Genomic DNA, 24,617 nt, shown 5'->3' with positions numbered 1-24,617 from the left:
AGGTAATGGTTAACCTGTCCTATATGATCTCACCAGGTCTGCAGTATCAGGAACCTGCACCTGAGTCTGACTCACCAAAGTTGGACATGAGCTTAGCCGTAGCATAGAGCTGTACTGATTTACATTTTTGTATCTAAGGCCAGGTCTACACTAAAGGGGAAGGGTGAATCATAGAATCATAGAATAATAGGACTGGAAGGGACCTCGAGAGGTCATCGAGTCCAGCCCCCCGCCCTCAAGGCAGGATCAAGCTCCGTCTACACCATCCCTGACAGATGTCTATCTAACCTGTTCTTAAATATCTCCAGAGAGGGAGATTCCACCACCTCCCTTGGCAATTTATTCCAATATTTGACCACCCTGACAGTTAGGAATTTTTTCCTAATGTCCAATCTAAACCTCCCCTGCTGCACTTTAAGCCCATTACTCCTTGTCCTGTCCGCAGAAACCAAGAGGAACAAATTTTCGCCTTCCTCCTTGTGACACCCTTTTAGATATTTGAAAACCGCTATCATGTCCCCCCTTAATCTTCTTTTTTCCAAACTAAACAAGCCCAGTTCATGAAGCCTGGCTTCATAGGTCATGTTCTCTAGACCTTTAATCATTCTTGTCGCTCTTCTCTGTACCCTTTCCAATTTCTCCACATCTTTCTTGAAATGTGGCGCCCAGAACTGGACACAGTACTCCAGCTGAGGCCTAACTAGTGCAGAATAGAGCGGCAGAATGACTTCACAAGTTTTGCTTACAACACACCTGTTGATACAACCTAGAATCATATTTGCTTTTTTTGCAACAGCATCACACTGTTGACTCATATTCAACTTGTGGTCCACTATGACCCCTAGATCCCTTTCCGCCATGCTCCTTCCTAGACAGTCGCTTCCCATCTTGTATGTATGGAACTGATTGTTCCTTCCTAAGTGGAGCACTTTGCATTTCTCTTTATTAAACCTCATCCTGTTTACCTCTGACCATTTCTCTAACTTGCTAAGGTCATTTTGAATTATGTCCCTATCCTCCAAAGAAGTCGCAACCCCACCCAGTTTGGTATCATCTGCAAACTTAATTATGTCACTGGAGTTGATGTACCTTGATTCAAGTTTCCCCACTGAACCCACAGCAGAAAGCTGTCAGGAGCAAATGCTCCCATTGGTTTCCCTTACTCCTCACAGGAGCAGGAGTACCAGCTGCCCTCTGAGTTTGATTTAGTGGCTCTTAACTAGACCTGCTAAATCAAACTCTGGAAGATCAATTGCAGCAGCGTTGATCTTCTGCTGAGTGAACATTTGGTCTCAGAGGAGGAATTTGCCCTGTTCGGTGGAACTATTTGTGAGCTAATGTAACTGTAATAAGTATAAGGCCCAGTGGCCAGAGTTGTGATCACCCTCAATGAAAAATATTAATTATAATGAATCATACTTCATACTCAAGGTCAGATTCAGTTTTCATTCAAGCTAGATGCAAATAATGAATAACTCCCCTAAAATCAGTGGACTTCTACTGGTTTACATCGCTGTGTATGTGAGGAGGATCTGGACTACAGCACAAATGGGCACAAACTAGAGTGAAAATATTTGCCTTCAGTTTCAACGATGGCTTATATGACAGTGTCAGTTACATAGGAAATGGGTCTAAGCTTCTTCCTCTGGGGGTGCAACGCCTGTGTAAATTTAACATCGGAGAAGGTGGAATTAAAAAACGGGAAGATGCTACAAACCCTGATTTTGTTGTTTTTCTATTCAGTCTCCGCCCCTTTTCTTGGTGCGTGTATAGTTGTGACGTAGTGGGGGTACTTGCTGGGCTGTGGTGACCTCTGCTGTGTGGAGCAAGACCCAGCAGGGAAAACCTCATTATGCAAAGGTGACTCAAAAACCTGTCTGACCTGCGGCCCCCCATGGGGAGAAACAAAGGGAGGTGGAATGCTGCCCTGGCTGTGGGCAGGGCTGGAAGAGGGGGAGTTAGTTCCTGTCTGGAAAGCAGGGGAGAAGGAGCTGGGGAGGGGGGCTGGGACTCCCCTATCTCAAGGGGGGCACTGAGGCCTCTTAGCCCCAGTTCCTATAACCAGATTACATCTGTGCTGTGCTGTATCCTGGAGGAGCAATAAACCACCCTCAATTCCACTGGCTGGTGGAGTCTGTTTGTGCCATTTCGGGGTGCAGGAGACGGGGGACCCCCAACGCGCCGTCACAATAGTCAAGTGATTTCATTTTGGCCCAAGAGCAAAGAACCCCTATTTTATAGTCTCTGTGCTTTTTAACACAAGATCTGGTGGGAGACTTGTCTTTTATAGCACTCAACACACAATGATATCTGCTTCAAAGGCAAATACTTTGGCATCCCTAGTGCTTTGTGAAGGCAACTTTTCTTAATTTATTGTCAGATCTTTAAAATCAAAGCTGACCTGGAAAGAAATTTCAAACGACAAATTATAATGTATTGATTGTTTTTTGTACCATTTGCATACAATTCCACCAAATTGTATACACTTCCTCTATGTACAAAGATGAAAGACAATGGATCAGATACCTATTAATATGCTAGCAGAAATGAAAGAGCCCTGTTATGTGTGTTGTGAGCACAAAGAAGCAAAACGTCTTGAATAAAGGTGGTTTTTTTTTTAAACAAACCAACAAAAACAACCTATTGTTCTCCTAGAAAGTGTCTGGCTATATGGCTAGAATAAATGGAATGCGGTGCCCTGGTTCTTAGACAAGGGAATGGTGGAGCGACCGCAGTCTATAGATTTCATTGTTCATCCCCAGATGGTTCTGTTTCATAGATGTATTAGAAAAGAAACAGGTATATTGTGCTTGTTACTCGCTTCTGTTTTCACTTAAACCTGCTTCTCTCAGGGGAGAAGCCATCGACAATACATTTTCTGACTCTGTATAGGGTGAGATCCTCAACTGCTGTAAACCTCAGCGTAATCTCCCTTGTCAATGGAGCCAGGCCGATTTACACCGCCTGGGGATCCGGTCCTGTCTGTTTTCATCCTGAACTCGAGTTCATCCCCAGCAAATATGTCTATTTTTCCATCCCCGATTGCATATACTACAGTCCTTTGTGCCCAATGGAGTGGAGGCAGGAGTAGCACATGGGGCCCTGATGTATAGATACACCAGAAAAGAAGGGTTTTTTGTTGTTGCTAGCTTCTGTTATCACATAAAAGCAGATTACAAGGCCTTTCCGTGTGCTTCAACTGGTGTGTATGTCTGCGGTGGATTTACAGGGAGCCCTTCTCATCTAAGGATGAATACTGAGGCAGAGATTTCAGCACTGTGGAATGGACAGCATCTCTGGGCTTTTTTGTCATCTCTTTTGAAGAGCCGAGGCACAGAGGTAATTGGATTCTGCTTGGCACAATGTACCTAGTGCCTATTGAGCACCGGTCTCTGCATTAGCTCTCCCACACTGGATGTTCTACGCAGCCCACATTCTAAACGTGTTTACAACATGTAGGGTTTCCATGCATACAGCAGCACTCGGACAATAGGGTCGTGGGGACTGTGAGTCTCAATCAGCTTAATGCCCCATTCATTCCACGGGGGCAGAATATTTAAGAAATAGGACTGATCTACAGAACCAGCAAGGAGGGATATCGGGCACTTAGAACATCGTAAGGGCTTTGAACAGGTTGTACAGCATGGTAACTCGATTGAAATTGGCAGAGTCGTTCCTGATAGTGATCAGGATCATGTCCGCAGACATGGAAAAGCCCCATTAGGTCATATAGTCCATCCCCTGCCCATCAAAAAAGTATCCCCTGCCCTGGATTTTCTCCTTCTTTGAACCAGACACAAGAGTAAGATAGAAGGACCAGTTTGAAATGGGTAATCTTTGTATTAGGCCAGGTCTATAATGGGGGAGAAATTCAGTTTAAGATATGCAACAACAGCTATGAGAAGAGCATAGCAGGAGTCAACGTACCTTAAATTGACTTTCTGGGATGCCCTCTGGGTGGGAGGTCGATGGGAGAAACTCTTCCATCAACTTCCCTTATTCCTTGTGACTCCAGGGAATACCAGTGTCAGTGGCAGCAACCTCAGCATTTGATTTAGCGGGTCCTTCCTAGACCTGCTAAATCAAACCCCAGAAGATCAATCTCCAGAGCATGGATCTTCCAGTAAGTATAAACAAGGACGTAGACATGGGGCCTGGATTCATATCTGGATCTGGGTCCCATCTTTGCTCTATACCCTATGCAGGGAGAAGGGAGGGTAATTCCTGTGGGAATGAACATTGAGCTAGCATTTAAGTCGTGGCTCTCTGTATTTGGGTGAGTTGAGGGGTGGGGAGCCAAGCCCCTGGAACATGCGCGGGGGTGGCGTTGTCTTTCTGAGCACTGAGAGGTGATAGACAATCTCCTAGAGAGACTCAGGAGGCTGTGACTGGTGCAGCATGCCACTGCTGGTCAGAGGAGGCGAGGCGATAAACTCCTGACCTGTGATGAAGCTGGTGGCAGTGAATCCACTCCTCATCGCATCCTGGGCTGCCTGCAAGCGTACAGTGTATTCTGTGGTCTCTGAAAGCCCCTCTAGGCGGATCCAGGTATCCTCGGCATCTACGATCAGCTCCTACAGATGGGTCACAAGAGGAGATGGGAGCCAAGAGCAACAGACTAGACAAGTTACAGGGAACCGAGACAGCAAGTAAAGCAGGAGCAGAAGCCAGAAATGTCAATTGTGCTGCTGTCAGAGTGGGGACTTTAAAGTCATTTGCACCCGGAAAACTTCTAGCACCCCTGGTAGCTAGCTAAGTATTATCCCCCCTTTCCTCCAGGAGCAAGCAGGGAATGTGGTGTGCCTAAAACAGTGTGTCAGAGCAAAACTGAGCCTCCACGTGACCTGAGTCCTACTCCTGGGTTTAGCTGCTCAGCCATGTGTCCTCTTTGAACAGCAGCCAGGGGGTGGTTTAGGCTGACTAGACAGAGCACGTCTTTCAGATCAGGGTCTGACAGGCAGATGCTATTCATGGACCCTACGTACAGGGAGCAGGTTACCACCTCATTGCAAGGTGACTGAGGTGCTTCGTGGAAAAAGTGAGAATATTCAAAAAACTTTTGGATCCCTGATTCGTTTGTGTGAAATTCAGCCCTTGGCAGAGATGTAGGTACCACTTACCCTATCGGGGCGGTGGTGATGGGGCTAAGTGGTACACAGGCCATTTCCTGTTCCTCTGCTCAGGGGTGTATTTCGCTCTTCCCTGTAGATTGAATAACCACAACCAATGGTCTGTTTCCTGTACCTGCCAGGACCGGAATCAGGAGGATGTCTTTTCCTTGCACCAGGGCATCTCTGATGCTCAAAGCAGTGTAAAGAGTGGAGCTCCTTACCCCTTTTGTTAACCAACTCCTTGTCATAGAATCATAGAGCTGGAAGAGACCTCAGAAGGTCAAGTCCAGCCCCCTCCTCTAGGCAGGACCAATCCCAATTAAATCAACCCGGCCAGGGCTTTGTCAAGCCGAGACTTAAACACCTCTATGGAAGGAGACTCCACTACTTCCCTAGGTAACCCATTCCAGTGCTTCACCACCCTCCTAGTGAAATAGTTTTTCCTGATATCCAACCTGGGCCTCTCCCACCGTGTTCTCTGTTGTTTTCATCTAGCGGTTCAGCTAGATTAACTGGCTAGTACTGAATCCCTTACTGTAATGCCAATATTGTACATCCTGTGCAAACCAGTATTATGGAAAACTATTAGGCATGTTTGCAGGGACCTATTTCTGATAAACCAATGTTCTATAGGCAGGTTTTTTCCACATAGTCAGATATTGACATGCTCATTTAGCAATCAAACATACTGTGCTGTAGGGTGAATTAGTTGCCTGTGTCTCTTGTTCTCCTCTGCCTAATGCTAGGTACCATATTAATCGCCTTACATTGCTTCGGTACCTTTCTCTTGGCTCCAATGACTAATTTTCTGAGGTTCCGAAATTTTCTTCACTACTTCTGCCAAGCCTTCCAGGTGTATCTTGCCCATTCAGACCTGCATATGTGGGCACTGATTTTTGTCTCCATCTCCTGGCTTACCCCTTGCACTGGGATCTCTTCATGCATGGTCTAATAGTAGCGTCTCTGAAGAAATTTGTCTTACATATGCTTTATGTAAGGCGGGTCATGTAAGAAACCCTTGGAAAGGTTATGATTTACCAAATATAGCTGTCCTATTTGTATGTCATCTGGGTCAGCCTGAGCCCCAGTATTTTGAGCCTCAGAAACATTGTCCTTCCCCTGGTGACTTGGATTGCCTCATTTATTAGTCCCCACCCACCACTCCTATCTCTAATTCTTGTTGTAGCCCAATCCCCTTTATCAGTGAAAACTCACCTTCCGGCTTCCATCAGGCGATCGGTAGGTCATGATGTAGTTCTCGATCGGCGCCATTGGTGGCTGCCATGAAAGGAGGGCGCTCCGGCGGGTGACCTCACTGGCGGTCAAGTTAGTCGGGGGATCCAGAACTGCAAAGGCCAATAGGAACCCAGGGAATGGGGCGTCTGACACCCTAGCATTGCTGTGACAGCTGACTGACACAGCATCCTGGATCCATGAATCATAGTGACAGGAGTGCCACGTGATCCACAGAAGTCTGGGATTTCTCACACGCTGCGCATCCTACCCCTTGCTCTCCAGACCAGTTTGCCCATTCCTGGCTTGGAGGGCCCCTTACAGGGCACTAGGAACCCGATAAATATTCCCGACGTGCTCATTTTGTAGTGCTATCGCTCTGAACTGCACACAGCACAAAACCTGTCAAGTAGCCATCTAGTAGTGAAACGGATTCAGTTGCTCTCCTGGAATGGACTCTGGATACAGCCTTACAAGAAAAGGTTCTGATAAGGATCTTGAAGCCATCAGGACTTATCTAAGGGAGGATCAGCAGAAAGGAAGAGCTGTGTGTTTGAAAAGCTGCACCATGTGTATCATTACATTCTGGTTCCCACACCATGCTTGTCGTCGTGGTGTGCCACGGCATGCCATATGCTTAGCATACGAATGTCCTATCTGGGGTATCCTTTATGTAAGATGGGTCATGTGAGAGATCCTTGGAAAGGTTATGATTTACTGACTATAGTTATCCTATTTGTATGTGTGCATCACTCCTGTTTCTGGAGTTAGGAATGTGGGCCTTAGATTTATATTACCAATGTGTTTGTGCTGGGTGAAGCCTTCCACCTCCCCTTCAAGTGCAATGATGAAAAAAGCCCGACAGTGTTGACAGCCCATTAGCAGAAAACAACAGATTGTAGAAGAGCTTAGTCGTCCTGCCACGGGGTGGGTCAGCCTGTGAAGAGTGGCACCAGGGGTCCTCTGGAGACATGTGACCATGTCGCCTGACACTGGAAGCCATCTCGAATTCTGTGCTTTTCCATGGTTGGGTGGGGAATCAGACAAAGGCTTCCTGTCTTATGGAAATTCGATGAAAGGCAGGGAAGGAAAGCAATGATTGTCGTCAGCTGGCTTTGCCTCTGCCTCTCCACCCCCAGGAGATACTTGAAAACACCTGGACTCCAAAGGACTGTAGCTGCTGGATCCAGGCCAAGCAACACCTGGCCTGTGAAGGATTGACTTGAAGCGATAACTAGGGGAGGAAATTAGTATTTGTACCTTGTTACTGAGAGAGTCTAGTTTAGGCTGTATGTTTTGTACTGTTTTCCTAGTAACCCTGTTTGCACTGAAAATACACCTTTTCTTGGTCAATAACATTATTTCCTGTTTATAATGTAACCCAGTTTATGTAATTTCTAATGTGGGGGAGGAGAGAGAAGCTGTGTACACCTTCCTTCACACTGAGAAAGGAGGCAAACTTCATATCACTAGGCTGTACTGTGTGTGTGTGTGTGTGTGTGTGTGTGTGTGTGTGAGAGAGAGAGAGAGAGAGAGAGAAAACGAACGAGAACGAACACATCTAGGTGCTGGAGTAAATCTCTTTGTCGTCTGAGTCCTCCTAGACCCAATCTGTGTCTGGATCTGAGCCTGTGGGTTTTGCTAGAGGAGGCTTGAGAGCCTGGCTCAGCAAGATCAGGTAAAAGGGGGTCCAGGCTGCAGGGAAAGGGGGCTCCGTGGTGCCTAAGCACCTCCGGTGACACCCCAGGGGTCCCGACCCATCACACATGGTATCTGGGTGCCTGAGTGGCCCCTGGGCACGTAAAGCAGGTTGTTCAACAACTTATTTGGCTTTTGTTCCCGAGATGGACAAAAAGAAAACCCGCAGACCTGGACACTTAGTTGAGAAGGGAAGGAGTTTCCGTACTTACGAGTCGTAAAGTTGGTGCTGATGGTGCCGCTAGTCAGAGGCCCACTGGTGGCATACATGGTGACCATGTAGCTAGTACTGGGCATCAGGTTAATCAGCTGGTACTCTTGGTTGGCCCCATCCACTAGAACGGTCTTCCCTGCAACTGAAATCAAATGGAGCTGGCTTGGACGGAATACAGAGCCCTTCTGTGGTTAAAGTAGGACTAGGAAAGAACCATTTTGTGGCGGGTTGCCTGGACACACTGGGTGGGATTTTATCATGTGGTGTCACCAGCATGTCTCTGCTTTTGGGGGTGCATGACGTCCCCCTTCTTGCAGATCACAGAGCCATACATAGCCCTCCCCAGCCCAGGGTCTCAACATAACTTACAAAGAGCATCAGGATGATGAACCCCATTTTACAGCTGAGGAAAAGAGGCGTGGAGAGGAAGGGCGAGTGAGTCATGCCAGGTCACAAAGCAAGTCCTCGGGAGTCGAACCCAGCTCCCTCCCTGCTGCTTCCTTACTTCCGACTAGCGTGTAACCCTGTTGCCCTGCAGGCCTTGCGCAGAGCAATTCTGTCTGGTGTCGAAGCAGGCTCGGGCAGGAGTGGGTTTAAAGCAACAGATGCAAGGAGACATCAATTTTCTGTTTGGCGGCTCTACCGGGAGCCACACTGAAATTGGTGAAAAAAATTCCTCCTCAGTCAGAAGGGGGGATTCCCCACCTGGCACCTGCAGGAACTGGGTGTCACCAGCCCAGCAGCAGTGTAGGGAGCCCTGCAGGGCCTGTGACACCTGAATCCTTGCCTGAGGATGGAGCCAATCAGCAATGGGGCAGCCTGCACCATGGCCTGTGGCTTTTCCTCCTCCTGGCTGGGTCTCTGCTGTGCTGGGCAAGGATTTCAGCCTCTCCAGTGCCTTGCGCTCTGCCCCCGTAGCCGTGCTGTCAGCTCTGAGAACCCTCTGCAGCCCTAAAATTCTGCCAGCCCTATGCAAAGGGGGCTCTTGTTTTACCCACTGGCTTCATCATCTCCTGAAACTTCCCCCCTCTTCAGTATAGGGGCAAAGTGGAGGGACTCCATGTTCATATCTAGTTTTGGGGAGCTGGGCTAGCTGTGAGGGCATCTGGAGCTCAGATTTCAGGCTCAGCCTCTGGACTCCTTGTCCCCAGAGTTTAGGAGCCGGGAGAATCGGGGAGGGGGCTACCCTGGTTGGGCGGATCTCCTCTGGGCCAACAGATCGTTCAGGCAGCAGTGGCCTGTGAAAAGCACAGAGCTGTCCTGATCCATAGTCAGAATACCCAGCTGTGTAGGGCACTGCTGGGTCTTAATGTCCACCCACCCATCTCTTCCCGTCCTTGTTCTCTGGCTCAGCTTCCTCCGGAGAGGAACGATTTGACTTACAAGGGAAAAAGCCAACTAGAGCTAGTAGCAGAACCTGGAACATGGGAAGGAGCCAATCAACTGGTAATGAAGCCATCGAACTGGCATTCGCCAGCCCCAGGTATCTCCTGTCAGTGTCTGAATTTACTGTGAGAGTCGACAGGGTTTAAAATTTGCTTGACAAGATTTCATTAGCGTGTTGCTGCAGATTATAAAATCACTTCTCTGACAAACGGTTCTCCCCTGGCCTGCCGTCGGGCAGAGGAGCACCAGTTTAACAGTACTGCCCAGGGTCCCGTAAACCCTAAGGGCCTCCCTGGTAAAGCATGTGTAAAAACATCGCCCGGATGGCAGTGAAGCAGGAATGGGGGTCGGCTGGAAATCAGCACATGGCTGGCCGCTCTGCCATCCTGTCCCAGCTCTCCTGGTCTTTGGCAACCAACGCAGAGAGCAACCCCCTGCCCTCGTTCCCCCTAACGAGAGAACCCTTGTAAACCAGCTGCCTTGTGTGTGTGTGTGTGTGTGGGGGGGGAAACAGATGAGTTAATTTCTGAGGCCACGAATGGAATTTACCAAGTGGCACTAAAGCGACATGCAAATCTTGCCGCGTTGCAGGCTGGGGGCCAACCGGGTCGGTTCCCAGACCTACCCGTGTAGGGCGCTAGCACAATGACGTAGCTCTCCACTTTGGAAAGAGGCGGGTTCCACTGCAGCAGGGCTTCCGTTGGGGTGACGTTGGTGGCAGACAGCCCCAGAGGGTGGTCCATGGCTGAGAAGGAACCATAAATTCATCAGGTGAAGGGGGCGGAGAGGAACTGGCCTCGCTCGGAGACGGGGGAGGGGTGAACTGCAGATTAAATCCCAGGAAAAACTTGCTTGGGGTTAGGACAGTGGAGCAGCCTGGCTAGGGAAGTTTTCTCTGCCAAAGGAGGCTGGCCAGCCATCTGTCTGGGGCGGTTAGATGCAACAAATCCTGCAGAGGGCTAGCTGGGATGACTCTCGCGATTCCTGCTAACCCTCTAGTTCTGCGAATCGAGATCCAGTTCACACGGTTTCAGTAGCGACTGTTCCCCCTGGGCGGTTCTTTTTTCATCCATGGGGCCTTTTTTATGCTGCTGCTGCGAGCTCTGAGGGGTGGATTTCTGCTATTGCTGCCTACAGGCTACCCGCAGCTCCCCATTGGCTCGTGGCTACGGTGCATCCCTCCCAGAAGGGCTGGGACTGGTGGCTGGTCCTTTTTTCTTTTGCTGGGGCTAACGCTGGAGTGGGCAAATACCGGCCCACAGGCCAGATCCAGTTTGCCAGGGTGAGCCCCGGGGCCCCCCGCTGCCATACTCCCCTGTGCCTCCGCAGGTACGGGGAATCACAGCTCCCATTGGCCGTGGATCACCATTCCTGGCCAATAGGAACTGCGATCGCCCGCACTTGCTAACCCTGTGGAGCCGCCGCCGTTTTATTGCCCACCCCGGTGCTAAAACATCCTTTCCTGGCAAGCCCATCTTCCACGGCATGTCCTCTGGCCACACGGCGGATGCAGGCTCCCCTCTGCACTGAGGGGTTTGGTTGGACACTAGGCCCACGGGCGCCTGGGTCGCTGGCTGGCAGGTGGTATTTACAGTCAGTGTGTGGGTGCCTCTCTCAGCGCCCCTCTCCCTGAGCCTGTAGCAGGCTTGGCACATCACCGGGGACAGAGGCTGCAGGTTGGAGTCTGAACCCGTGTTAAGCGATGACCATCCAACCAAGGAGGCCACCCTGCTGGGCTGCGCTGCCCTCCTGCCTCCCTGGTTCCTACTCCCTGCCAGCGAGCCGCGCCCGTACAACCCCCTGCCATGCGAGCGCCCCCCACCTGTGTACACCACGCTGGAAATGCGCTCGCTCTCCTCCCGGCCCCGCACGCTGCTCAGGCTGATCTCGTGCTGGGTGGCGGGCTGCAGGCGGCGGAGGGTGTACTCGGCGACGTCGTTGGCCACCGCCGCGCTTTCGGCTCTCCCTGCAATGCGTGGGCAGAACAAAGGGCTTGGTGGCCACCCGTTGGCTCATCTGCCCTGAGCAGGAGCCAGCAGACGCTCAGGCTGCCTGGTGGGGGGCAGGGACCCCGGCACAGCTCTGGGGTACAGGCAGTGTACGTTGCCTGGGGTACAGGCAGGGACACAGGCAGTGTACACAGCCCTGGGGTACAGGCAGGGACACAGGCAGTGTACGCAGCCCTGGGGTACAGGCAGCGTACACAGCCCTGGGGTACAGGCAGGGACACAGCCCTGGGGTACAGGCAGGGACACAGGCAGCGTACGCAGCCCTGGGGTACAGGCAGGGACACAGGCAGCGTACGCAGCCCTGGGGTACAGGCAGGGACACAGGCAGCGTACGCAGCCCTGGGGTACAGGCAGGGACACAGGCAGCGTACGCAGCCCTGGGGTACAGGCAGTGTACACAGCTCTGGGGTACAGGCAGGGACACAGGCAGCGTACACAGCCCTGGGGTACAGGCAGTGTAGGGGACATTGAACCTCTGTCCTGGGGCGGGGAGACACGGGCAGCAATGTGAGTGGCCCTTGGCCTCCTGCCTTGTTAGCCTGCAGGGACCAGGCACTCTGCAGCTCTGGCTTCTCCCTGCAGCAGCGTGCCTCCCGGCTGCTGTGCTAGGCCAGAGTGAGCCAGAAAAGCCTTTGGAGCTGGCTGCTGGCTTACCTTGTGCCGATCGGTAGGACACTCGGTAGTGGTCAAAAGCTGCCTCTGGAGGGCTCCAGGACAAGGTCACTGAGTCCTTGGTTATGTTGCCCACAGTGAGGTTCTTCGGGGGGTCGATCCCTAGAGGTGGCAGGCAGAGGAGCAGTCAGGGCATGGGGCCCCAGTGGCCAAACCCTCCTGTCTCGAGCGCTGGATAGGGGCCAGAGAGGGGCTCCCCGGTAAGCAAGGCCAGGATACACGGCCAGCGTGGGCGTGTGCAAAGGAGTGACAGCGAGACAGGCCACCGGGGGAGCTGCTCCATAGCCAGACTCACAGGGAGGCAGACCTCAAACGCCCTTCGAGGGTCCCCCCTTCCCACCGGGCTCTGAACAGGAGCCGAGGAACCAAACGGCCAGACACGAAGCCCAGCGACAGAGCCCCACTGGCTGCCTGCAGAGGAAGGCTGGAGGACTCAGCCCCTCTCTGGGGTGCTGCTGTGTGTCTGGAAATGGCTTAGCCCCCCTGCCCCGGCCCTCAGCTCCCATCTCTCTAAGCCCGTTTGTTTACAGCAGCTTCATCCTCCGCTGAAAGGAGGCTGCTGACTTGGATTTTGGGCCGCGTGCAGTGTTTGGGCCCCGGCGGAGAGTGCAGGATGAAGGGAGGCTAAATGCTTAATCCCCTCCTATTGTTTTGGATTCGGTGGCCACGGCAGAGACGACAATGCGGACCAGGATTCGTAGCCTGCTGCGGTGGGAGCCCGAGACAGATGATCTGGCTCCGGAGTGCGCTGGCAGGAGGCTTTTGACAAATGGCTTCGCTCGGGGGCAGGTGGGACTGGTGCCCGAGATGAATAATCCCTTTAAAATAACGATTTACCGGGCCAGCAACTTTCCTTTGTGACGATCAGTGACCCGGTTGGATCCCACTTTGGAGGAGTTTTGAGCCAGGAGCCGCCGTTATCCCCCGCCCGAGATTAGACGTGAGTATTACGTCCCGCCGGATGACTTTACCTGTTGTGATGGAGCCTACGATGGGCTCGGAGCTGACCAACCCATGCACGGCCACTAGGGACACGATATACTCCGTGGACGGCTGCAAGCCAGACAAGGGGGCGTGTCTCTTGCTGGCATCCAGTGTGACCTGCGTGGTCTCCTCCTTGTCTCTGGGGTGGTAGTTCAAGAGAAACCTGTCCGCCGGAGGGGAGGGGTCACTCCAGGTGATGTTCAGGCTGGAGGAAGTCACATGAGAGAAGTGCAGCTGCGTGATTGGCCGGAACCCTGGAAAGCAGAGAGAGGATTGGTCAGACTTCGAGGGAGGAGCTTCGCATGCAACAAGACGCCTGCGTCGTACGGAACTGAGACGATGCAAGTCTCATTCGAGCGGAGCGTCCTAGGCAAAGGAATGGCTCCGCCCTGAGACCCGTCTCGCTGGGCTGTGTCACTCCTGTAAAATACTGGGCCTCGCCACCCAGCTGGGCCAGATCGAGAGAGGCCAGCGCTGGCTGGGAACGGGAAGCAAACAGAACAAAGGGCGCTCAGGTCACAACAGAGGCCTCGCCCAGAGGCGACTGGTACCTGCTCAGGGGTGGGGAGGGACAACTGAAAGATTCGTCCTCTCCAACAACTTGAGTCCCAGGCACTCCCCCTCTGACCCTCAGTGGCCCCTTCCTGCAGCGCCCAGCTGCTTGCTGCTTGTCAGCTCCAGGAGCTGCCATGCAGAGAGGGGCCCTGGCCAGCCAACCATGACAGAAAGGGGGAGGGCGCATCACCCTGCCCGGCCCCCCACGCCTCGCCTCTGGCCTGCCTCCGGGAGACCCCGGACACGCGCTGCGGGTGGGACAGATGTTCAAACTCTGATCCTGCCCATTACATTCCGGGGGAGTGGGGGAGCAGGAATTTGCCTGCTCGTGGGCTCTGCAAGCTTCTAGGGCAGAGGGGGGAGATGGTGGTATCTCCCTGAAGCCACCCGTCCCTCCCAGGAGATGGCACAATCTGCGATGCCCATCCCCTCCCCCCCCGCTCGTGAGCTTTCGCACTCAGTGACCCAGGGAGTGACCCCGCTAGTTCGGGGATCGTCGCTGGGGGCCCGCGCTGAGCCGCGTGGGCAGCTCACGCCTGCTGGATGGGCGGTCCCAGACTCGGGTGGACGTCTCTCTCTGCTCGCTGCGCATTGGCTGGCTTTCCTTTGCGCCCGGGACAGCGAGAGACCCGCCGGCCGTTGCGCCCATCTGGGGCCCGGCCCCTCCCTACCTGTGAAGGCGTCCACTGTGGACTCCAGGCTCTGCTGGCGGCCCCTCTCGGCAATGATGGAGATGGTGTATTCTGTGCCGGGGTCCAGGTCTGAGAGCGTCAGCTCGGCCTCGTCCCGGGGCACGGTCACCTCGGAGGCCATCCCCGAGGCCGGGATGAAGGTGACGCGGTAATGGTCGATGGGCCCCCGGGCCGGGGTCCAGGCCAGGGAGACGGACGTTTCTGAGGAGGCCGTCACCACGAGGTCCCGGGGACTGTCGAGCTCTGTGGGAGCAGACCGTGGCGGTGAAGGGTTGTGCCAGCCCCGGGGTGCAGCACGTGGAGTTCGCTGTTTGGATTGTGGGCAGCTGAGCCTGCCCAGAGGTGACTGTAGCGCAGGCTCTGGGGTGTGAACAGGCGGGGAGGGGCAGGAAGGCTAGTGCTTCTGGCAGCCACAGGTACCCTCCCCTACTCGCAAGACTCAGGCATGCGTAGGAAGCCCATGGCTGTGGGCTATGTAGGAGCTTGTACTGGTGTAACTGTGCCGCTGTCAGCTCTCTGCTGTAGCCACACGAAGCCGCCGGGAGACAGCCCCGAGCGACAGCAATGAGACCCACAGAAGCAGTAACAGAGGCGTAAGCTGTGCCAGCCTAGCGGGCAGGGTGTTGTAGCAGAGGCTGCACCGCACAGCCTGGGTCCCCTATCACGCCCTAGGCTAAGGCTGGGCGTGGGCCTAAGGAGGCAGCGCTGGGCTTTCAGAATGATGCCGGGAGCACTGCGCTGGGTGTTTTATTTTGCCTGTGGCTAGGTCCATGTAACTCACCAGTCCTAGCGTTCATGGTGGCGGGGATGCTCTGCTTGCTCTCCATGATGGCCGATATTCCGACTCCGTACTCCGTTCCCGGCACCAGATCTGCCACACACACACACACACACACACAGACACAGGATGCTTACACACAAAGACACAGGATGTTTATGTGCATGCACGAGTCTGCGTGTGTGCGTGCGTGTTCCCAACCGCATGACTGCATCACCGTTGTCTCGCCTTCCCGCATTCTCACTTCACCGTCAACCTTGCCCTGGGAACTTCACGTTCTCTGGTGGAGCCGTCAAGATGTCTGTGAAAAGCACCGGTCGCGAGGTGCAAAAGCGGCTGCCGAAAAACGGCCACTGAAACGATCTGGAGGTGCGGAATTATTTCTTGGTGGTCAAGCACCGCCTTCTCAGACGTGCCCCGAGTGAAACGACGGGGGCAAATCTTGGGAGGGGATGCACCAGACCCCAGAAACCAGCCTCCCATTGTGAGAGGTCTCCCAAGCAGCTACCCGAGGAAGCCATCGGCCGTGCAACGATTTCTGTGGGTCCGCCCACATCCGGGAGGTGGAGCCGTGCTACGTGCTCTTGATCGCCCTCTACTGGCACCTGATCTAGGAGCTGTTTAATTCTATACACCCCTGCCTTAGTGCACAGCATCTACTCGACTGGCAGGGTCCACGCGGTCAGTCACTGCAGGGTAGACTCACACCTGAGCTCGCCATGGACTAAACGTGTGCATAGAGCAGCCCAGAGTTACCACTTTAGAGCAGGGGTGGGGAACGTAGGGCCTGGGGGTCCGATGAGGCCCCTGGCTTGCCTGACGCTGGCCCCTGAGGCTCAGGGCTCCCTCTCAGCACTGGGCAGCCCGTACCGGTGTCCCAGCCTCCTTCTGCGTCCCTGTAGGGCTGGAGCGTGCAAAATCTACTAGCCTGGCCCCACCTAGGCTATGGTGCGCGAGGGGGATGTGGGGAGGGTTGTTCTCCGGCTCAGTAAGGGGCCACGGCAGGGAGAGTTTGTTTTTTATTTTTTTGCTTCTCATTTGTGTGCGGCCCCCAACTGATTTTTCTGGGGGGCAGTGGCCCCCAACCCAGAAAAGGTTTCCCCAGCCCTGTTCTAGACCCTGCTTTGAAAACGGAGAGCACTACAGAAGTGCTAAGTCATATTCTTAGAGATCAACACAAGTCACGTTCTCCTGGGCCTCTGAGGATGGGACAAGAAGCAATGGGCTTAAATTGCAGCAAGGGAGAACATAAGAACGGCCGTACTGGGTCAGACCAAAGGTCCATCTAGCCCAGTGTCCTGTCTGCCGACAGCGGCCAGCACCAGGTGCCCCAGAGAGGGTGGACCGAAGACAATGATCAAGCGATTTGTCTCCTGCCATCCCTCTCCAGCCTCTGACAAACAGAGGCCAGGGACACCATTTCTGTCCCCTGGCTAATAGCCTTTTATGGACCTAACCTCCATGAAGCTTAGGCTGGACATTAGGGAAAACTGTCAGAGTGGTGAAACACTGGAATAAATTGCCCAGGAAGGTTGTGGAATCCCCATCACTGGGGATATTTAAGAGCATGTTAGAGAGACGCCCGTCAGGGATGGTCTAGGCAGTGCTTGGTCCTGCCGTGAGGGCAGGGGACTGCACTCGATGACCTCTCGAGGTCTCTTCCCGTTCTAGGATTCTGTGATTCTATATCTTGATTAAATCCGGACCCATGGATTTGTGTATGTCTAGCAGTTCTTAACCTGTTCTTTCTCCATCGAGGGCTGCCCACCTCCTTCCCATTCTGCGTTGCCTAGTGCGGTAGTCTGGGAGCTGACTTTGTCTGTGAAGACCGAGGCAAAAAAAAGCATTGAGTACTTCAGCTTCCCTGGGTCAAAACCTTGCACCTGACAAAGGAGTTTTGACCCATGGAAGCTGATGCCCAAATAAATCCATTAGTCTTTAAGGGGCCGCAGGACTCCTCGTTGTGTGTGTACAAAGCCCTTCAGAGCCAGAGACTCAGCCGGAGAGATGAAAACGTGAGACTGGCTTTGTTCGCCATGGTTTGACGTCTAACGCTGTCACATGCGTTTCTTATTTTTTTGAGGTGCAAATGAAATCCTCAGTAATTAACGAAGGGACGGTCTGGTGTCCTCTGCGGTGGGCACCGCCTGTGCTTTCTGACTCCAGAGAGTGAAATCTAGCTAATTTCCCGGGCACCCGATTGCAGATCACTCTTTTATCTAGGTAGAATATCTCCTCGGTTTCTCTGTCACTTCCCTTTGGCTTCTGATGGGTTTATTTCTCTCCTGCCTGGCCATTATTGATCGCCCCCATCAAGTTAGATAAAGCTGTAACAAACCAGCAGCCAAGCGAGACTCACATCCACAGAAGCAACTTGGCTAAGTTGTGACACAGCCCCATGGGGCAGTCTCTACCTCGGCACAGCCTCCGACCTCTTCCTGTCCTTCTGTGGACTAGGGGGGCAGGGTACATAGGTTGTATTCTCTGCCACTGCACTGCTAGGCGGCCTGCAAGTCCTGCCATGTCTCCGTGCCTTTGTTTTCCCGGCTCTGCTTTGCCTGCCTTGTTCAATTAGATTGTACACTCGGCCTCTCTCACAACCTCTTTGTACTGCACAGAGCTCAGTGGAGCACTGATGTCAGCGGGGGATGGCAAATACTACTCTAAATACAAGTAATAACGATCATTTCGGCACCAGAGCTAGTGTCGTGGCCGGCGCTTCTGCGTGGAAAATCTGGCCCAATTGTGGGTGCCGAGCACTGGAAACCGCTCCGAGCTGGTTGGAAAAGCTGGGCCCGAGCAGTCGCAGGAATCTCATCCATTGGCCCCACCTTGATCAGGAAAGTCAGGCCTAGACAGCAGGGCTGGTGGGGTGGCGTTCCCCCAGGCTCTCGGCAAGTGCTCCGAGTCCTCCTGCTGGCGCATGTGATCAGATCACAAAGAGCTTTGTTCTTTGCTCTGGCCAGGGAGAGGGAAGCCAAGCAGCTAAACCATCCCTGGCTCTAACTAGTGACTGCATAACTAGTGAGGTGTGAACAGGCCACACCAGAGGTCCTGTTCTGTGCACGCTTCCTCTTGGCACAGTCGTGGACTGGGGAATCCAACTCGGATCTGCCCTTTTAACAGCTGCCAAAACGTCCCTCCCTTTCCCCGCATCTGTGTGTACAGAAAAGGGAGAGTCCTAGTCCTCCTCCTTCGCACGGGCCCATGCAAACACCAGGGCCCGTTGTGCAGATGCAGCAGAGGTCTGGAGAAGCACCCTGCCTGAATTCAGATGGCACCCGCACCGTGTCCATTCTCTCCAAGCCACCTTGGTCTGCAAAACCAACCTGGCAATCGGACCATCTTCTGAGATTGCCAGGACTTCCAGCTGCTGGCTCTGCAGGGGGTACCAGGAGGTGGCCTTTTCCTGCCCAGGTTTGATCCAGGATGCACACGAAAGTAAATCAAGAATAATACAGCAAACTGAAACTGCAGCACCTCCCAGGTTCTGAATGTCAAGGGTTGCTATGAGCTCTGAAGAGGCGTCTGAGAGAGGGTGCAAAAAGACAAGCAGCAGAAGCAGCCAGCTTTGTGCCAAGAGAGAAAGACAAAACAAACACTAAAAATAAATCCCCCACTAGGGCAGAACGTCCTTGCCAGCAGAATTAAAAGAAACATGTTTCATGCGTCTGTGTAGCCCAGTCATGAGATGCAGCACAGACCAGCTACTGATTCTGTGCGGCGTGAGAGTCCTGCTTTTCCAAGCAGTTCAACTGAGATGAGAGATCTCTTCGCTCTGGCTCCTTCCTTCCTTTTGTTCTCAGGACAGGGGATTCCTCCAAGGCCCATGTGAGGATGAGTGATGGACAGCAGCTCCAGGCCCATCTGGCCAAAAACCAGGGAGGAAGTTGGCCAAAGTTTAAGAATAGCTGTGCAGGTTATTTTGGGTTTGCCTGTTTGGAAAAGGATCGGTGTTTTCAGTTATTGGACGTGTACGGCAAAATGTTCGGGTTTGGAATTTTCCATTTGCTCCTCCACCTCTCCTGTTTCCTCTGCAAAGGGGGAGGAAGAGCACGAGGGAAAGGACCAAGAGGCAGCAGGATCAGCAGAGAAGGACCAACTAAAAACTGACCGTGTTTATTTTTTGATTTCCTGGGCGATAAGACCCTGGGAAATTAAAATTAAAACATTTCCCACAACAATTTCTGAGTCTGAAAAAAGGCAGGTGTCCAGCTGAAACATTTAATTCCAGCGCCGCCTCCGCCCATGTGCCAGGGTCACAAACATGATCTTCCATCAGCTCCCCTTCTCCAGCGAGGCCAGATCCTTGGCCGACGGAAAGAGACTCTCATGGAAAGACACCAGTGGATGCCAACTGGAGATCTTGCCTTACGCGTCTGTTAATTTTTATTGCTGCCAGCACTGGCAGCTAATGGTGGAGAGGGAGCTGGCATATGCTCTGAGCTGTCTCTCGTCAACAGAATTGGTCTCTGAGTTCTGTTTGCAGAATCCCAGTTGCTGAGAGGCAGCGTTGGACAGGATGCGTTCAGACCCTAGACATGGGTAAGAGGGATAGCAGCTCAGCTCTGCTTTCACCTTTCAATGGAGCCAAGCCGGTGGTAATTAGGTGGGGCCCGCTACCGCACAGACCCACTTTTTCGCCTGTCCTTGTACGTTGTACCAGCTGAGTATGAGCTAGTTCACTCAACCAGCCAGTAGGTGGCAGGGCTAGTCCACGCAGTAGGCTCTCCCCAGCCCCTGTGAAATCACTGGGCATCTTGGCCGACATGGCGCTGGGCTATCGGTGTCCAGGATGAGCAGTAGCTAAGGGTCAGGCCAAAGATCATTAGACCTGGGCTGCTGGGCTGGCGTGCACGGGGGGCCAACCAGGAGGCTGCGGTTCAGGGACACCTGCCGGGGATTTGGCTGCAGAAAGGATCCATCTGTCCAGAAGACCCCATGAGCTGGGATTCCCCTCCCAAAATCACATACTGTGGCTGACAGGCCAGCAGGCAGATCCTCTCCTTTGGGGGAAAAGGAAACCAACCGGCTGCGGGAAGAGAGAGGCAGGGAGGGGACCGTGGGAAGGAAAGGAGATGGAGAGCTGGGAGAGCCTGAAATAGTCTTTTGTTAGGTGTCCACCCATGCAGGACCGAGTCCAGTGAGGGGTTCGGTTCCCTCCGCGTGGACATGCCCGTTCGTTCTTCACTGCAGCACCCAGCAACGTACGGGATGAGCCCAGGAGCACAGCTCTCTCCAGAGAGTAAGGAAAACAGCCCTTTCCCAGGCCACTGACAGCAAAACTACGTGAGCCCCCTCCAAAGAACCGCATCACTGCATCCACTCCAGAGGCAGCCCACTGCTCGCGCGGTGCCGTATCCTGGCCGGAGCGGCAGCTGGGGATCCCAGGCGCTCGTGAGGCGGCGGAAGGCAAATGCTCTTTCTAGCAGTGCACAGCCTGGCCCGGTTCTCTCCCGCTGCGTCCGCCACAAAAGAAAGGAGAGTTGCACGTTGACAGGGCCAGCAGGACGTTCCTTGCCACTCGGTTCTCTCCTCCCACTGTCAGCATGCCCGGAGGCACGGATGCCAGGCCACCTACATAGAGCTCTTCCCTGCGGAACTTCCTCCCTTCTTGCTCTCTGCCCTCTGGACTCCAGTCCAGCCAGACTGCCTCAGAGGAGCAGCGTTCGCCTGGGCCGGTATTTGGCTGGGAGCTCTCCAACGCCGAGGAAGTGGTGGTGGGTACTCAGCAGATGCCAGGCATCCCCCGGAGCCAGCGACGGTGCGGTGCTCTCGTGGCATTCGGAGTTTGGGGCTAGCGGTTGGGTGGCGCGTAACCCCCACGTCCTGCCCAGCTGTGATTATTACAGCTGTCACAGCACTCATTGCAAAAGGAGGGACGCTAGCGCTGGAGGCCGGCTCGGTTTCCAGCTTGGCTAATTACCTTCTGCTGACCTAAATTCCTCTTGCAGCTTAATTGGATACTGCTGGTCTTTTTCCCCTGCCTCTCTCGGGAGATGGGGGGGGGGGGGGGCAGTGTTGCTGTGTTGTGAACCAGCTGCCAGTCTCCCATGATGGGCAAAGTCATTCCTGTGTTGTCTCTTGCGGAGATTGCGTTCATCAGCGGTTTACAGTGCTAGAGTTACCCTGTATTTGATTTCCCTATACAGTGCTGAGGCTTTCAATGGGTGTTGGAAGGTGATAATGGAAAAAAGACTCTAAATAAAAATGAGTCATTTACACTGAAGTAGCGTCTGAGTCTATGGAGATGAGCCGTGTAAAGGAAGAGTAACAAGAGGAAGGGGAAAGAATCGTTATGGAGTGTGTGCCGGGACAGCGCTCCTTAGGGGTAATGTGGGTGGGGTAATGTTGATCTTCTCCGTAGTGTAGACAAGCCCTAGGATCCAAAACTCAGTTGCTACCCCAGCCAGCGGCAAGAAATACAATAGTATCGTAAGTCTTATTTCTTCACACAATGTGCAATCGACCTGTGGAACTCCTTGCCATAGGATGTTGTGAAGACTGGGACTTTAACAGGGTTCAAAAATGAGCTAGATACCTTCATGGGGGACAGGTCCATCAATGGGTATTAGCCAGGGTGCGTAGGAAGGGTGTGCCTAGCCTCTGTCAGAGGCTGAAAATGGGGGACAGGGGAGGGATCACTGGAGACCTGATCCTGGATCTGAACCCCTTTGGGTTTGAAGGGAGATTTGAGTGCAGCTCCAGGTGTCTCAGCCGTGGGCCATCTCTGCTAGACACTGGGATTTGTGGGAAAGAGTGGAGTCACAGGTGACCTAGGAGACGGAACCACGTTTCTGTGGGGACCAGAAAGCCTAGCTGTTACGAAACTTGTGGTGTTGCTATTAACCAAAGGGTGCCAGCTACACCGGGGAGACGTCACGCCCCGCAGAATTCCCGGTGGAATTTCTGTACATAGTGCAACTAACAGGAGCCTCTTAGGATGCTCAGTCCCTTTACTGTCCACATACAAGTGCCAGACCACTGGCGAATCAGCTAGAGAGATGCAGGTGGGTCCCACAGACATGGCAGAGGTGCGGCTTCGCTGCTATTTTTAGCCATGCTAGTTAGATCCAAACTAGATCAGGTATGTCTGCAGGTGCTGCTGCACCCCCCCTTGTCCGCCATGCAGACATACCCCAAGTCTCACCCGTGTCAGTCAGGAAGCACCACTGCAGGCGGACATGGGCGAATCGGGCCCAGGTTGTCTCAAGAGCATCTCAGTCCACAGCAACCCTGTCAGACCAATCTGTCATTTGCCATGTGCCTTCTTAAGATTCTGATCCAAAGCCCAGAAGGTGAATCGGGGACCAATGCCAGACAGAATTTGGGGCCCAAATGCCTTTGGCAGCATCCCTTTAGAATAAGGAGTAGATGCCCCATGCCACCCCAGAAAATGCCTAGAAAGAATTTACAGAGGACTGCAGCGAGATCCTGTTCCACGCGCGGGGGAGTTTTGTGATCTCCTCAGCTGCTGACTCAACGTAAGGTAATGGGTTTTTGGGGCTTGTCTCTCTTCACTGTGCATCAGTCCCTGTCTCAGAATCATGGACAGAGACTGGATCCTTCATCTGGACTCACCCTCTCATGCTACTTTGCTCCTGATGATTTTTGCCACAATAACCCCTTTATCGTGTTTGCTTTCATGGGCTTTAAACTTGGCAACTGCTCCCAGTGAAATCTTTCAGGAACAGACGATGCTCTCAGTTACATGGAGGCAAATCCAGACTGATGCCCTGGATGATATTCATGTGAAGGGAGTAACGTCAGATTTGCATCGTGTAACTGACAGCAGAATTCGGTCCATTAGCCGTGTGTACCTGTTTGTCCGTACAGGCAGGAAACGTCTCTGAAGAAAGCCGGCTACTGAGTTAAACCAGATCACTGGTTTTGTGAGTCTGTGATGCCTCCTTCTAATCAAAATCTGCTTCTCAAAGCAGTTCCCCCTCATAAAATGCAGCAAAAATTACTTCTAATATTGTATTTTTCGCTCACACCCCATTGTCACACTCATTGCTCTAATTGCTTTCCAGCCCTGCAGTCTTTTTTGTATGTGATTGTGTTAGGTTTGCAACTTTCCAGCCTACCGGCGTATGACATGGGCTTCCCCCAAAATCACTTGTTTTGCCACAGGCTCTAGCTCGAAACGTGCCAGACCATCGGGGCGAACCGCTAGACGGATGTCAGAGGCGGGGCCCGCAGATCGTGCATGGTCTTGTGTGCTGAGCATGACCTGGCAGAGGTCTGTCTTGGCTGCTACTTTTAGCCACGCTCGTTAGCGCAAAGCCAGATCAGGTGTGCCTGCAGGTGCTGCCGCTCTCCTTCGACTGCCGTGTAGACGTACCTAAGTCTGACCGGTGTCGGTCAGGAAGCACCACTGCAATCAGTGATGGGCGAACCAGGCCCAAGTTGTCTCAAGAGCATCTCAGCACACAGGGCGTGGGATGGGGAAGGCCGTATGATGCATGGGCTTGGGAGACCCCTTCGCTGGTCTCCTGAATGAGGCCCAGTGCATGGAGAAGAACATTCCCCGCAGCCTGGCAGGTCTGCAGAGGGATTTACCTGTGAGTGTGGCCCGGGTGGTCATGCCAGCGCTGCGGGGCACCAGCATCTCGTGGTACTGCTCGCCTGCGAGGGTGCTGTACACCACCTTGTAGGTCTGTACCTCCGCCTCGCTGTTGTCCCACTCCAGCTCCAGGCTGGCCGACGTCCGCAAGCCCACCCGCAGGTTCTTGGGCGCGTCGATCTCTAGACGAGAGAAGAAAACGAGAGCAGCTGCCGCGTGTCTGGGATCACAGCCGAGACAACGCTTCCACGCGAGGGCAAGGAATGCAAGCTGGGCGCTGGCGAGGCCAGGAGATTCCACAGCTCGAACCTCTCTAGTCCGGCACCCTCAGGGCTGCCTGATTGGCACCAAACCAGAGAATTTGCCAAACCACGGGAGGTCAATACTGTAGCAAGTCTCTCCGTACTGATGCAGCCTACGGCTACCCAAGGCTTATCAGCTCTCTTCATAACAAAGCGCTAGTGTTGTTACACAATTGGACTGTACTGGCACAAGGAAATAAGTAGATCAAACCCAACAACATGCTCGCGTTTAGCAGCATTGCCGACACTTCCACGGCTTGCCGGGCACTGAGAAGACGTTTTGGGTTAAATTAGAACTAAAGAACAGTGCAGAACACTGAGGTATATCTAAACTACACCCCTCTGTCAGCAGAGGGATGTAAATTAGCTGTATCGAAAGTGCAAATGAAGCTGGGATTTAAATAGCCTGTGTTTCAT

General features: G+C 53.2%; 1 protein-coding gene and 1 long non-coding RNA gene across 4 annotated transcripts in view; one reads left to right on the top strand and one right to left on the bottom strand.

Moving 5' to 3' along the window:
- Positions 1 to 24,617, bottom strand: part of TNR (tenascin R) — a 242,698-nt gene that overhangs the window by 7,255 nt on the left and 210,826 nt on the right. For all 3 annotated transcript variants that reach the window (XM_075936914.1, XM_075936915.1, XM_075936916.1), the window contains 10 exons: positions 23,895 to 24,080; positions 15,336 to 15,425; positions 14,534 to 14,797; positions 13,295 to 13,561; positions 12,306 to 12,425; positions 11,465 to 11,608; positions 10,268 to 10,387; positions 8,255 to 8,398; positions 6,327 to 6,457; positions 4,442 to 4,574 (listed from right to left, as the gene is read on the bottom strand). In XM_075936914.1, the coding sequence (XP_075793029.1) occupies positions 4,442 to 4,574; positions 6,327 to 6,457; positions 8,255 to 8,398; positions 10,268 to 10,387; positions 11,465 to 11,608; positions 12,306 to 12,425; positions 13,295 to 13,561; positions 14,534 to 14,797; positions 15,336 to 15,425; positions 23,895 to 24,080 (1,599 nt within the window). The remainder of the gene's footprint in view (positions 1 to 4,441; positions 4,575 to 6,326; positions 6,458 to 8,254; positions 8,399 to 10,267; positions 10,388 to 11,464; positions 11,609 to 12,305; positions 12,426 to 13,294; positions 13,562 to 14,533; positions 14,798 to 15,335; positions 15,426 to 23,894; positions 24,081 to 24,617) is intronic.
- The window catches only part of LOC142830623 (uncharacterized), a 146,560-nt gene that overhangs the window by 37,887 nt on the left and 84,056 nt on the right, over positions 1 to 24,617 (top strand). The gene's annotated exons all lie outside the window — the stretch shown is intronic.

Source organism: Pelodiscus sinensis, chromosome 9 (assembly GCF_049634645.1).
Source record: "Pelodiscus sinensis isolate JC-2024 chromosome 9, ASM4963464v1, whole genome shotgun sequence".
In the NCBI taxonomy this organism is placed as follows: Eukaryota; Metazoa; Chordata; order Testudines; family Trionychidae; genus Pelodiscus; species Pelodiscus sinensis.
The sequence above is the reverse complement of the archived record's forward strand: the minus strand, read 5'-3'. Positions and strand labels throughout refer to the sequence as shown.